Source organism: Oncorhynchus keta, chromosome 26 (assembly GCF_023373465.1).
Source record: "Oncorhynchus keta strain PuntledgeMale-10-30-2019 chromosome 26, Oket_V2, whole genome shotgun sequence".
NCBI classification, from domain to species: domain Eukaryota; kingdom Metazoa; phylum Chordata; class Actinopteri; order Salmoniformes; family Salmonidae; genus Oncorhynchus; species Oncorhynchus keta.
Genome location: NC_068446.1, coordinates 17,812,710 through 17,828,326, shown reverse-complemented (window position 1 = coordinate 17,828,326; position 15,617 = coordinate 17,812,710). Strand labels below are relative to the sequence as shown.

The window sequence follows — 15,617 nt, the reverse complement described above, 5'->3', positions numbered from 1 at the left end:
TGGTGCCTGAGCCAGCTGACAGGAGGTGGCTGAGCACGCACCCTTGTGGGGACCCTGTGTTGATGATCAGCGAAGTGGAGGTGTTGTTTCCTACCTTCACCACCTGGAGGCGGGCCGTCAGGAATTCCAGAAAAAACGAAATACTGCAAACTTGCTTAGGGCCTATCTGTCTGCGCCATCTTCCTGAGGAGACGCCAATACAGGGGACGCAGATCTGGGTGCCTTGTGAGAATTTGTCTGCGAGTGTGTTACCCCTCTCTACCATCCTTCCTATTGGCCAATGTGCAATCATTGGAGAATAAACTGAATAAGCTCCGTTTGAGCTCCGTTCGAGACTATCCTACGAACGGGACATTAAAAACTGTAATAACTTATGTTTCACCAAGTCGTGGCTGAACAAAGACATGTATAATATATAGTTGGATGGGTTTTCCGTGTATCGACAAGACAGAACAGCTACCTCTGGTAAGACGATGGGTTGTGGTCTGTGTCTATTTGTCAATAATAGCTGGTGTGCTAAATCTAAGTGTCAAGGTTTTGCTCGCCTGAGGTAGAGTACCTCATTATAAGCTGTAGACCATACTATTTACCAAGATAGTTATAATCTATATTTTTTTGTAGCTGTCTATTTACCACAACAAACTGATGCTGGCACTAAGACCGCACTCAACGAGCTGTATAAGGCCATAAGCAAACAAGAAAATGCTAATCAAGAGGCAGCACTCCTAGTGGCCGGGGACTTTAAGGCAGTAAAGCTTTAATCTGTTTTACCTAATTTCTACCAGCATGTAGCATGCAACCAGAGGGGAAAAAACTCTAGACCATCTTTACTCCACACACAGAGATGCATACAAAGCTCTCCCTCGCCCCCCATTTGGCAAATCTGACCATAATTCTATCCTCCCGAGTCCTGTTTACAAGCAAAAACTAAAGCAGAAAGTTATTTATTTATTTCACCAGGTAGGCAAGTTGAGAACAAGTTCTCATTTACAATTGCGACCTGGCCAAGATAAAGCAAGGCAGTTCGACACATACAACAACACAACACAGGGCTTGTAAGTAAGCATTTCACGGTAAGGTGTATTTGTTGTATTTGGAGCATGTGACAAATACAATTGAATTTCATTTGATGATGCAAATGCTAAGCTGCAGGACTGTTTTTCTAGCACAGACTGGAATATGTTCTGGGATTCATCCGATAGCATTGAGGAGTACACCACATCAGTCACCTGCTTCAGTGCATCGGAACGGCATTCTGACCCGGACACTTATAAGAAATCCTGCTATGCACTCCAATGAACCAACAAAGAGGGCAAAGCGCCAATACAGGACTAAGATTGAATCGTACTACACCGGCTCTGACGCACGTCGGATGTGGCAGGGCTTGCAAACTATTATGAACTACAAAGGGAAGCCCGTCCGTGAGCTGCCCAGTGATATGAGCCTACCACATGAGCTAAATTACTTCTATGTGCGCTTCGAGGCAAGCAACACTGAAGCATGCATGAGAGCGCCAACTGTTCTGGATGACTGTGTGATCACGCTCTCCGCTGCCGATGTGAGTAAGACCTTGAAACAGATCATCATTCACAAGGCTGTAGGGCCAGATGGATTACCAGGACATGTACACAGAGCATGCGCTGACTAACTGGCAAGTGTCTTCACTGACATTTTCAACCTGTTCCTGAGAGAGTCTGTAATACCTACATGTTTCAAGCAGACCACCAAGAACACCAAGGTACCCTGCCTAAATGACTATCAATCTGTAACACTCACGTCTGTAGCCATGGAGTGCTTTGAAAGGCTGGCCATGACACACATCAACACCTTCATCCCAGAAACTCTAGACCAAGTCCAATTTGCATACCGCCCCAACAGATCCACAGATGACGCAATCTCTATTGCACTCCACACTGCGATTTTCACCTGGACAAAAGAACATCTACGTGAGAATGTTGTTCTTTGACTACAGCTGAGAGTTCAACACCATAGTGCCCATAGAGCCCATCACCAAGCAAGTACCCTGGGACTAAACACCTCCCTCTGCAACTGGATCCTTGACATCCTGATGGACCGCCTCCAGGGGGAAAGGGTAGGCAACAACACATCTGCCACACTGATCCTCAACACGGCCATAAGGGGTGCATGCTTCGTCTCCTCCTGTACTCCCTGTTCAACCACGACTGCGTGGCCAAGCACGATTCCAACACCATCACTAAGTTTGGCGACAACACAACAGTGGCAGGCCTGATCACAGACAACGATGAGACAGCCTATAGTGAGAAGGTCAGAGACCTGGCAGTGTGGTGCCAGGATAATAACCTCTCTTACCTCGACTAACCTGTACTCCCGCACATTAATTCAGTACCGGTACCCCATGTATATAGACTCTGTATTATAATTTTTTTGTGTTACTTATTTCCACACTTTGGGTTTTGGTAGAAAAGTCACTGCCAAGAAATGCTTATGTTAGCATTTTCGGACTAAAAACATTATTTTATACATCAGACTATTACAACAGGAATAAAAATGTTCAATATGTTTTCTAAAGCATCCTTTTGTGTGCTTATTATTTAACCATAGATTAGTATTAATATTAAAAAAAAAAAAAATATATATATATATATATATATATATATATATATATATAAATAAAAATGAATAATAATCTATATATCTTTATTATTATTTTATTACCCTGTTTTCTCCCCAATTTCGTGGTATCCAACTGGTAGCTATATATAAATAAAAATGAATAATAATAATAATCTATATATATTTATTATTATTTTACCTGGTAGCTACCAGTTGCATACCACGAAATTGGGGAGAAAACGGGGTCATAAAATAATAATAAATATTTATAGATTATTATTATTCAAGGGTGTACAGTCTTGTCTCATCGCTGCAACTCCCGTACGGACTCGGGACAGGCGGAACACAACCCAACCAAGTCGCACTACTTCTTGACACAATGCCCACTTATCCCGGAAGCCAGCCGCACCAATGTGTCAGAGGAAACACCATGCACATGGCGACCGTGGCAGCATGCACTGCGCCTGGCCCACCACAGGAGTCGCTTGTGCGCGATGAGACATCCCTGCTGGCCAAACCCTCCCCTATCCCAGACAACGCTGGGCAAATTGTGCACCGCCCCATGGGTCTCCCGGTCACGGCTGGCTGCGACAGAGCCTGGACTCTAACCCAGAATCTAGTGGCACACGGTAATTGGCCTTAGACCACTGCGCCACTCGGGAGGCCCAACCATTGATATGTTCTGGGGTAGGGCCTGTCATTACATTTTGTCAGCCAGTGATTGTCTTGCAAATAACTGCTTGTCTCATGGTAATTGACCATTAATTAACATAAACACATTTAGCATCTCGTGGATTTCACACACAGCCTACACAATGCTGATGCAGAACATCTACATTCTAATAAATCAATTTGATATAGCCCACACCATCACAATAGATCCACAATGTTTTTATGCAAGTCTAAAAAACATGATATGAAGAAAATGTAGCCTATTTCAGAAGAATGTCCATACGGCATATTCCCAGATGATCTTATGTTAGGCTCTGATCTGGCTATGCCATATGGCTGTGGGCTACACCAATTAATTTAGCAGATTTGCTTAGAATTCTGTGGCATTGTTTTATATTATTTTATAACATGAAGAATACAATTGAACCTAGCTGAATAAAATAAAAAGGATATTTCCTTCAAACGATTTCCGAGGGAGTGCACACATGCAGCTATTCTGTGTTATCAAAGAAACAGGTCCTCCTATATGCGTAACTTTATTTGTGATACAAAAATTAGGCTATATGTTTTGATTTTTAATACATTCTAAGGCTACATTATGCGACAGTAATGATGATTTGAAAAAAGTTGCATGAAAGGCATGGGCTCTCTCTGTTTCTTGCGCAGGCTGCACACACGTCATCAGTTTATCATTCCTCATTCACAATTTGACAAGCACTTGATCATTTTCTCACTCATCACACTATTCGTAATTTAATCTGGTCTTTACATATAGCCTATGGGTGGAATTAGTTTTGATTTCGAATAGCCCACAAAAAAAAAACGTAATCCGCAGCCTGCACTCGAATAGCAAATGGAGGTTACGTGGTTACGTTTTTAATATGCAAGCATAGGCAGTCCGCCCATAAGGCTACGGGAAGCTTTTCCTAATGGAAATGTAATTAAATTGTTAAAATGATATAGCCTAATTAGCCTACTTCTGTCTATACAGAAATAAATACAATAATTCAAACATAGGCTACTAAAAGCATGATTTGGCCACAGAGAATCATTAGCTGTTTAAATTTGGTTTTGTTTTAAATTTAAATCGGCGTTTTCCAAACTCGGTCCTCGGGACCCCAAGGGGTGCTCATTTTAGATTTTACCCTAACACTACACAGCTGATTCAAATTATCAAAGCTTGATGATTAGTTGGATCAGCTGTGTAGTACTAGGGCAAAAACCAAAACATGCAAACCGTTGGTAAAGCAAATTGTTAGTGCTGTAAAGAGAGGACAATGAAAAGACTAATCTGTCTTTTAATTATACAAATTCTAAATTTAACTGAGCAAACAACAGTATAGCACTAAAAATAGCGAATGGAGGACGTTTTTCCTGCGGTTCATTTTCATAACAGCCAGGTAGGCTATACTCCTGTTGTAAAGTGGAGTAATGTGATTAATATTAGGAACGTTGAGAAATAAATATAGTAGGCCTAGCCTATAGAAAGCTGATGGGATCATCATCTTTTAAATAGAGGCCATGGAAACTCTGTTTTCTCACGTAATTGCATAGCTTATAGACATTTTGCACAACATTTTGCACAACATGAGCTCATTGATTTTCTAATGGATTTGCGTTGACGTCAGAGCGTTTAGAGGGACAATCTCTAATTACCAGGCCAAAAATGTGTCACATAAATATGTGTATGTGACTAATAAAATGTGATTTGATAAGTACCAGGCCATTAGTGATTGGCAGTTAGCAAGTTTGGTAGGCTACTATTGACCATCAGCAGCATCAGTGCGTAGTTTTGGAGAAGCCTAGTTATCATGACTAAATGGTAACATGGAATTTGACTGCGGCCATGACTCGTGACCACCGGTGGGGTGGTAATATGGTCACCCTAACAGCTATATTCTAGGGGCTATTTCGAGACCTTAAGGAGGATCAGGTACTGCAGGAATGTTTGCCAATGGCATGTCCATCTTTTTATGAGAAATTACACTGGTCACTCAAAACAGTAAAAAAAGTAAATAGCCAACACTTTAGATGAGGCCACACAAAAATGACGAAAAAAATACCCAATGGATTATACGGACCTATATTAAACATCTCATGAATCATTATTAAATACTTTAAATGTTGTTTATAAATGTGTGAATAACAAGGTTACTAATATTTACAAATGTGGGCGTAACAATGAATAAATTATGAAAAAATGACTTACTAATCCATTATAAACGCTTCATTATGAGGAGTTATTATGAAGCGCTACCTAAACTTCTGATAAGGCAGAAAACAGCGTGGCTAATTAGGTTAACTAACTAACTGTTACCTAAGGGTAAAAACATTTTAACTTCATGCTAAATACATACTAAATATTCTGGTAAAAACAGACAGGAAAAAGACAGCTCACAATATATCACTCTCCAGTCCAGTCAGAGGGATAAAGCTATAGATAGAGCCGCAAACGAGTCATGCCACCTCATATAGTGGTCTCTAGATAGAACACACAATCATGCTTTCACACTGTCCAAGCAGTCTTGGTAACAATATTTTATTGTCTTCGATCCAAGAATAGCAATATCACCCGATATAACTCAATCTGTCGTAACATCAGACAATGCAGTGTGTGTGTGTGTGTGTTTTCTCCCGGTCTCACAAAAGCAGTATGTATCACCCTACATAACAACCTATACATAGGCCACACATTATTGTTTTCCGCTACTACCTCAAGCCATTATTACACAGGCCACGAGATATTGTATTTCCCTGGTCGAAGCAATCTATAGATGGACCAATGGTATTGTGTTACCTGGACTAAGCAATCTATACAGTAGATAGATGAATGGTATTGTATTTCAGTGGTACAAGCAATAATGACCATCCCATTACTGTGTTCTCTCATTCCAGGACTTAGTTAGTATATGCATGTAAATATACTTTTAGCCTTCTTGGGCTGCAACCCTGTCCCCTTTCTTCCCACCAAACATACCCGAACCACACCCCCAAAACACATACATACAGCCATCATACCTTCTTGTCGAGGTTGTTGAGGTGTGTGTGGTGAGTCTTGGCAGTAGCGTACACTCCGTCCAGGTCAGTGACCCCGCGGTTAAACTCCTCGACCGTACTGTCCGGTAATGGTAAGGGAGCCTCCTCAGCATCAATGTCTGTTTCCACAGCAACCACCGACTTCTCCGCTCCTGTTAACTCACGGGCTGTAAGAACAAACACATCAACACATATTATTAAAGAAATGCCTCATCACCACGCCATGTTAAATAGTTGCCAGAGAAGGAGGGTCAATGGAATAATAGACTTGTTGTTGTTGGAAAGAAAGTTTCTACACCAAAAGTTGAGGGAGGACAAAAGAAGAGTGGCAGGATGAGATGCGCTTCATTATGGTGTTCTCCTGTGGCTCTCCTGTTCTTCCAGCTCACAATTAACTCTCCAGATAATCCCACTGGCAGAGCTCAGAGACTCGTGTGGTTTATACCAGTGGAACAGACAGAGAACAGGGGATCAGCTCACATGTGTGTTTGTGTGTGTCAGTGTTAATTCCGTCAACAAAGATTGTGAGAAATATTTTAACACGTATTTTTCAGTGGCAATTGACGAGACTATAACGGAATAAATAGACCCAGACAAAACTATAACTAAACAATTTAAAAAAAAAAATTCAGTTGACTAAAATGAGATGAGACAACTATCTCTGTGACTAAATCCTGACTACCAAGTGGACTGGACAAGAGTTTTTGGAGAGATTGAAAGCTTTTTAGTGATGAGCACAATTAACATTAGCAGGACAGACGCGCAGCTTTACAAAATGAGCAGAATTGAGTTTAATAGTAAAACAACAGTCTATTTATGTTTTTCTCTCCCTTGAGTATAGAAAAGTAGACTGTCATTTGAATTTGTAATCTCGCTCAACCCTCCCACTTTCCTCACTGCATTTCATAGCCAAGTTCTGTAGCCAAAGTAGCCAAGTCTTCCAATTTTCCTCAGAGAAAACAGCTTGATTCTAGCCCTTACCATTCAAAAGATATGACCCATAATACCAGCGCCACATTCTACTGTGCAATGGAATGCCATATTTTATATTCAAATCAAATTGTATTGGTCACATACACGTGCTTAGCAGATGTTATTGCAGGTGTAGCAAAATGCTTGCGTTTCTAGCTCCGACAGTGCAGTAATATCTAACAAGTAATAAATGATCTAACAATTTCACAACATAAACCCAATACACAAATCTAAGTAAAGGAATGGAATTAAGAAAATATAAATATATGGAGAAGCAATGTCAGAGCGGCATAGACTAAGATACATTAGAATAGAATACAGTATATACATATGGAGATGAGTAATGCAAAATATGTAAACATTAAAGTGACTAGTGTTCCATTTATTAAAGTGGTCAGTAATTTCAAGTCTATGTACATAGGCAGCAGCCTCTAGTGTGCTAGTGTGCTAGAGGAGCTGTTTTAGTCTCCTGGTCCCAGCTTTGATGCACCAGTACTGGCCTCGCCTTCTGGATGATAGTGGGGTGAACAGACATCGGGTGCTGTAGGTGTCCTGGAGGGCAGATAGTTTGCCCCCGTGGATGCGTTGGGCAAACCGCACCAACCTCTGGAGAGCCCTGCGGTTGTGGGTGGTGCAGTTGCTGTACCAAGCGGTGATACAGGACAACAGGAGGCTCTCAATTGTGCATCTGTAAAAGTTTGTGAGGGTTTTAGGTGCCAAGCTAAATTTCTTAAGTCTCCTGAGGCTCTTGCGCCTTCTTCACTACACTGTCTGTGTGGGTGGACCATTTCAGTTTGTCAATGATGTGTACGCCGAGGAACTTGAAGCTTTCCACCATCTCCACTGCGGTCCCGCCGATGTGGATAGGGGGTTGCTCCATCTGCTGTTTCCTGAAGTCCACAATCATCTCCTTTGTTTTGTTGACATTGAGTGAGCGGTTATTTTCCTTGCACCACATTCCCAGAGCCCTCACCTCCTCCCTGTAGGCTGTCTTGTCATTATTGGTAATCAACCCTACTACTGTTGTGTCGTCTGCAAACTTGATGAGTTGGAGGCGTGCGTGGCCACACAGTCATAGGTGAACAGGGAGTAGGGGAGGGGGATGAGCATGCACCCTTGTGGGGCCCCAGTGTTGAGGATCATCGAAGTGGAGATGTAGTTTCCTACCCTCACCACCTGGGGGCTGCTTGTCAGGAAGTCCAGGATCCAGTTGCACAGGGCGGGGTTCAGACCCAGGGCCTCGAGCTTAATGATGAGCTTGGAGGGTACTATGTTGCTGAATGCTGAGCTATATTCAATGAACAGCATTCTTACAGGTATTCCTCTTGTCCAGATGGGATAGGGAAGTGTGCAGGGAGATGGCGATTGCATCGTCTGTGGATCTATTGGGGTGGTAAGCAGATTGAAGTGGGTCTAGGGTGACAGGTAAGGTAGAGGTGATATGATCCTTGACTATTCTCTCAAAGAACTTCATGATGACAGAACTGAGTGTTATGGGGCGATAGTCATTTAGTTCAGTTACCTTTGCTTTATTGGGAACAGGAACAATGGCCATATTGAAGCATGTGGGGACAGCAGACTGGGATAGGGAGAGATTGAATATGTCCGTAAACACATAGGCCAGCTGATCTGTGCATGCGTCTAGGGATGTCATCTTGGCCGGCAGCCTTTGCGAGGGTTAACACGCTTAAATGTCTTTCTTATGGTGGTCACGGAGACGGAGAGCCCACAGTCCTTGGTAGCGGCCCATGTCGGTGGTGCTGTGTTATCTTCAAAGTGGGCGAAGCATATAGGAAGGGAGGAGCAAAATGGAGTTGTGTTCAGATTTGCTGAGACGAGGGCAGGGGAGGGCCTTCTAGGTATCCCAGAAGTTGGAGTAGTAGTGGTTGAGTGTTTTAGCAGCATGAGTACTACAGTCAATGTGTTGATAGAACTTCGGCAGCCTTTTTATCAAATTTGTTTTGCTAAAATCCCCAGCTACAATGAACCTGGCCTCAGGATATGTGGTTTCCAGTGGTATCAGCTTGAGGGGGATATACACCTCTGTGAAAATAAGTGAAGAGAATTCACATGGAAGATATAAGGTCAGCATTTGATTGTTAGGTATTCTAGGTCGGGTGAACAAAACGACTTGAGTTCTTGTATGTTTTCACAATCACACAATGAGTCGTTAATCATGAAACATACACCCCACCCTTCTTCCCGGAGAGATATTTATTCCTGTCTGCATCATGAACTGAGAACCCAACTGGCTGGACGGACTCAGACAGTATATCCCAAGGGAGCCATGTTTCTGTGAAACAGAGTATGTTACAATCCCTGATGTCTCTCTGGAAAGAAATCCTCGCCCTAAGCTAGTCAACTTTATTATCCAGAGACTGAACATCAGCAAGTAATATACTCGGAAGCGGTGGGTGTTGTGCGCGCCTCTTAAGTCAGACTAGAAGACTCCTCCGAGTACCTCTCCTCCACCGGTGGTGTTTTGGGCCAGCCTCTGGAATCAGTTCAATTGCCCTGGGGGGGTGCGAACAAAGGATTGGATTCGGGAAAGTCGTATTCCTGGTCATAATGCTGGTAGTGCTGGAACATTCAGATAGACATATGCTATATAGAACAAACATGCCTCTATGACATGTTGAATAAGGAATAACGTCAGTTCTATTCATGGAATTTCTATCAAATCAAATGTTATTTGTCACATGCTTCGTAAACAACAGGTGTAGACTAACAGTGTAAATGCTTACTTACAGGCCCTTCCCAACAATGCAGAGAGAAAAATTATAGAACAAATTATGATAATACGAGGAATTATATCTGCAACGTTCGAGAACGTTTTGCAATTGATCGTGGCCCTGGTAACATTACCAGTAGCCTATATGCAAACATTTGGGGACACAGAAAGAAAGGAAAAGGGATACCAAACAATTTGACTCAATTCCTCTTGCCTGTACTAGGGCTGTTGCGAAGACCACTGCCACACCAGAAGTCATGAGCTCTGACCGCAGTAAAATTCCATGTGACCGCTGAGTCACGGTAATCTCCTCTTGCGCACTCTGGTCTTGTATTGGTAGTTCCTGTCACTAATGGTCTGGTACTCTGGGCTCTATTGTACCTCTATCCACTCTGACATCAATGTGAATGCAATGTAAAATCACATCAAAACACTTAGTTTTTAATTTACTGTTTTATATTAACGTTTATAGATACTGGCACTTTTTGTACATCGAGTCGATGTCCTTTTGAGAAAGTATACGTTTTAATCAGAAGATCAGGCTGGAAGACCAGATTGGCACTAAATAACTTTGTATATTTCAACTGGCACAGTCCCTTCAAGGGGGTTAAGGTCAGGGGTAAATGTCAAATAGATGGTGGAAATCTCATAATTACTCTATGCCCGTTACTGTCCAGAGATGTTTATCAGTGCCCCAGCCCGTGTTCTAGCGATAAATCCATTGGAGCAGCAGCATGATATAATAGAGAGGGTTAGAAGGGAAGGAGCAATGACCCTCTTTCAGGTATGCATAACAAATAGAGATCTTTCAGACCTTGATCATGACAACCAACCTAATCCTCCTGCTTCCATTTTCTGTCCGAGTGCAGTAGGGAGACCAGGAGAGGGTCGCGAAGGAGGCCCCAGTCGAGACAGTCTGTTGTGCCAAATGAACATGGAAAGGCCCGGGGATAGGGACAGGGGATTGGAAAGGCAAAACCCTAGTCTGATGCCAGCACGAACCCTGGGTGGAGCTTCACGGCTGGGATTGGACTGCATGGACTCAACACTCATCTCAAGTGAACAATTTCAGCTGACAGTTCCAACAGATGAGGAGAGGACGAGAGGACTACACATCCTTCATCTCAACGTTAGAAGTCTTCTTCCCAAGATTGAGGAAATTTGCCTACTCATCAGTAACTGTAAGGTGGGAGTGGTTTGCTTTACCGAAAGAAGGTTAGATGGTTCGATAAATAACGCTGAGATTGAAGTTGAAAATTGTGTAGTAATTAAGAAGAGACTGCAATCGCAAAGGCGGGGGAGTTTGTATTTATGTAAGATCAGATATTGGGCTCAACTTTAGATCGGATTTAAACCATGATGAGTTTGAAGCTGTGTGGTTGGACATTTTATCACCAAAATGCAAACCCATTATAGACGGAAGCTGTTACAGACCAATACAAGTTTTATGAATTGTTGGAGAAGACTTTCTTCAACTGTACAGATTTAGGTAAATCAGAGGTCGTTGTTACTGGTGATTTTAATACAAATATGCTCTAACAGGGCCATGCTACTTTTAAAGCTCTTCAGAATTTTTGTAATCTGTTTTTCCTCATACCAGCTGATTTCTGAGCCCACCAGGGTCTGTCCTTCTACCCAAACCATCATGGACATTGTGTTGTCTGAAATATATCAAACAGTGGAGTTTACACTATGGGCTCAGTGATCATTACATCATTTAGGTCTATAAAGAATAACAGAGCAGATATTTTTGTTCATTGTTTGATCAAATTGGACTGGTCTGCTGTATTGAAATGCAATGAGGTGGAAAATGCCTGGGGCAATTTTAAATCATTGTTTTTAGATGCTGTAGATAAGCAGGTTCCAGACTTGTTGTTGTTGAATTAAGCAAAGAACAGAACCATGGATAAACTATAACATTATAAAAGGTAATTAAGTGTAAAAATGAACACTTTCTGGAGTTTAGGAAATCCAAGGCAGGTTATATATTTATAGACTATAAGAAATTAGGTCAACATGATGATACAGAAGGCCAAGAAAGATTATTTTAATAACAAATAGTTGAAAATAGGAACAATCCGAGTAAATTATGGAACTGTCTGAAGCTGTTAGGATACAATAACAGATTAAAGACCAGAGCTCAAAGTCTTAGATTGGACAAGATTACATCAGACAAGATCATAGTTGTAGACAGTCTGAATAGCTATTTTACAACTATAGCTAATACATTAGTTAGCAAGTTACCTTGTCAGTCAGGTTGCTATGGGGAGAGTCATGTCCAGCAGTTTTACTCACAGCAGGGGATTCAAGTAGATGTTTTTTCATTTGAAAAGGTGTCTGAGTCAACTGTGCTAAAGAAGCTGAAAGAACTTGACCATTCCAAAGCAATTGGCCTTAACAACATTCCTGACAGATTTCTAAGGGATTCTGCCCCAATTTATCACCCCCTGTGTAACTGACATTATGAACATGTCTATTGAACTGGGGTGTTTTCCCAGTGAACTAAAACTTTCAAGGGTCATTCCTTTATATAAAAATGGGAATAAGTTAGATCATGGAAACTATCGGCCTGTCTCAATCCTGTGTGTTTTATTGAAAGTCACGGAAAAGATTATGTCCGAACAGATTGACAGTTATATTTCCTAACATGAGCGCCAATCTGTCTTTAGGAAATCCCATTCCACCGACACTTGCCTACAATATCTAACTGACCACATAAGGAAGGAAGTAGACGTAGGGAAATTTTGTTAGATCTCCAAAAGGCGTGGATCATGAGATTCTGTTAAACAAACTAAGAGCCATGGGCTTTAAATACGTAGCAGTAAAATGGGTTAGCAGTTAATTGCAAGGAAGACCACAGATGGTAGATGTGGATGGGACCCTATCTAAACCCAAAATATTGAACCGCGTGGTACTCCAAGGGACTGTGCTGGGTCCACTTTTCTTTCTATTGTATATACATTATCTGAAATCTGCCTGTACATGTGAACTTTTCCTCTATGCAGATTATTATGCACTTTTGGTTTCCCACAAAGACAAAAATGTAGTTGAGAAAGCCCTCTGTGCTGAACTTCTGAATGTGAGTAAATGGCCATATGACAATAAGTTGTCTCTTCACCTTGAAAAACAGAGTCCGTCTTGATCGGGTCCAAAGTGAAACTGAGGGATCGGTGTCCCTATACTGGGACGGTTGTTGCAAACATGCGCTAATGTGACTAGAATTACATTCTACATAACATCCTACTTTCCAGGACATAGATATGTCTTATAAACTAAGCAAAAAAAGAAACGGCCCTTTTTCAGGACACTGTCTTTCAAAGATAATTCATAAAAATTCAAATAACTTCACAGATCTTCATTGTAAAGGGTTTAAACACTATTTCTCATGCTTGTTCAATGAACCATAAACAATTAATGAACATACACCTGTGGAACGGTCGCTAATACACCTGTGGAACGGTCGCTAAGACACGAACAGCTTACAGACGGTAGGAAATTAAGGTCACAGTCAGGAAAATGTAGGACACTAAAGAGGCCTTTCTACTGACTCTGAAAAACACCAAAAGAAAGATGCCCAGGGTCCCTGCTCATCTGTGTGAATGTGCCTTAGGCATGATGCAAGGAGGCATGAGGACTGCAGATGTGGCCAGGGCAATAAATTGCAATGTCCATAATGTGAGATGCCTAAGACAACCCTACAGGACGGACAGCTGATTGTCCTCGTAGTGACAGACCACACGTAACAACACCTGCCCAGGATCGGTACATCCGAACATCACACCTGCGGGACAGGTACAGGATGGCAACAACAACTGTGTACCTATGATGAACATTACAGGCCTCTCATCTTTTTAAGTGGGAGAACTTGCACAATTGGTGGCTGACTAAATACTTTTTTTGCCCCACTGTATATGACTGTGTAAATAACTTTATCTATTCTAGTGATTCAGTGATTCAGACTTGAGCACTTGGACCAGGACTCAAGCACTGGGACTCAAATTTCAGCCATAGGGACTTCTGACTCGACTCGTGACTCGACCATTGGTGACTCGTACTCAAGCACAGGGGACTTGGGACTCAAGGTTAAGTGACTCGACTACATCATTGGGCGAAACAATCATTAGCTCCGGTTAAAGTCCTTAGCCCTCCTTATACTTTTGGAATCCTTGGAACGTTGATAACAATGGCAATGACGCGACCGAGATGCAACACATACTACACTCCTCTCTCTCCCTCTGTCTTCCTCTCTCTTAATTTAATTCAATTTAAGCAGCTTTATTGGCATGGGAAAAAAATATGTTTACATTGCCAAAGCAAGTGAAATAGATAATAAACAAAAGGGAAATAAACAATAAAACAACAGGTCACAAATCTTGCTCCTGTGATTGCAACACTGTGGTATTTCACCCAATAAATATGGGTTAAATATTAGATATCAACATTGGATTTGTTTTCAAATTCTTTGTGGGTCTGTGTCATCTGAAGGAAATATGTATCTCTAATATAGTCATACATTTGGCAGGAGGTTAGGAAGTGCAGCTCAGTTTCCACCACATGTTGGGACAAGTGTGCAAATACAGTGCCTTGCAAAAGTATTCATCCCCCTTGGCGTTTTTCCTATTTTGTTGCATTACAACCTGTAATTTAAAGATTTTTATTTGGATTTCATGTAATGGACATATACAAAATAGTCCACATTGGGTAAATGGAATGAAAAAAATAACTTGTATCAAAAAATGAAAAAAAAAAAAAAAGGTTGCATATGTATTCACCCCCTTTGCTATGAAGCCCCTAAATAAGATCTGGTGCAACCAATTACCTTCAGAAGATACATCATTTGTTAAATAAAGTCCACCTGTGTGCCATATAAGTGTCACATGATCTGTCACATGACCTCAGTATATCAGTACACCTGTTCTGAAAGGCCCCAGAGTCCGCAAGAGCACGAAGCAAGGGGCACCAGCGAGCAAGCGGCACCATGAAGACCAAGGAGCTCTCCAAACTGGTCAGGGACAAAGTTGTGGAGAGGTAAAGATCAGGGATGGGTTATAAAAAATATCCCGAAACTTTGAACATCCCACGGAGCAAGATTAAATCCATTATTAAAAAATGGAAAGAATATGCCAGCACAACAAACCTGCCAAGAAAGGGCCGCCCACCAAAACTCATGGACCAGGCAAGGAGGACATTAATAAAGTTCTGTTTTTTTTTTGTCTTATTTCTTGTTTCACAATAAAAAAATATTATGCATCTTCAAAGTGGTAGGCATGTTGTGTAAATCAAATTCCAGGTTGTAAGGAAACAAAATAGGAAAAATGCCAACGGGGGGTGAATACTTTCGCAAGCCACTGTAGCCTGTCTTCTCTTGAGAGCCAGGTGTGACTTCGGGTGCCCTTCTCAATAGCAAGGCTATGATCCCTCAGTCTGCACATAGTCAAAGATTTACTTAATTTTGGGCCAGTTACAGTAGTCATGTATTCTGCCTCGGTGTACTCTATTTAGTGCTAAATAGAATTCTAGTTTGCCCAGTTTTTTTGTAAATTCTTTTCCAATTTGTCAATTAATTGTCTTTTTGTTTCCTCATGATTTGGTTGGGCCTAATTGTGTTGCT

General features: G+C 41.6%; 1 protein-coding gene across 2 annotated transcripts in view; it reads right to left on the bottom strand.

Moving 5' to 3' along the window:
* LOC118359011 (carboxyl-terminal PDZ ligand of neuronal nitric oxide synthase protein-like) overlaps positions 1-15,617 on the bottom strand; it is a 233,019-nt gene that overhangs the window by 64,353 nt on the left and 153,049 nt on the right. For both annotated transcript variants that reach the window (XM_035737136.2, XM_035737137.2), the window contains exon 7: positions 6,286-6,470. In XM_035737136.2, the coding sequence (XP_035593029.1) occupies positions 6,286-6,470 (185 nt within the window). The remainder of the gene's footprint in view (positions 1-6,285; positions 6,471-15,617) is intronic.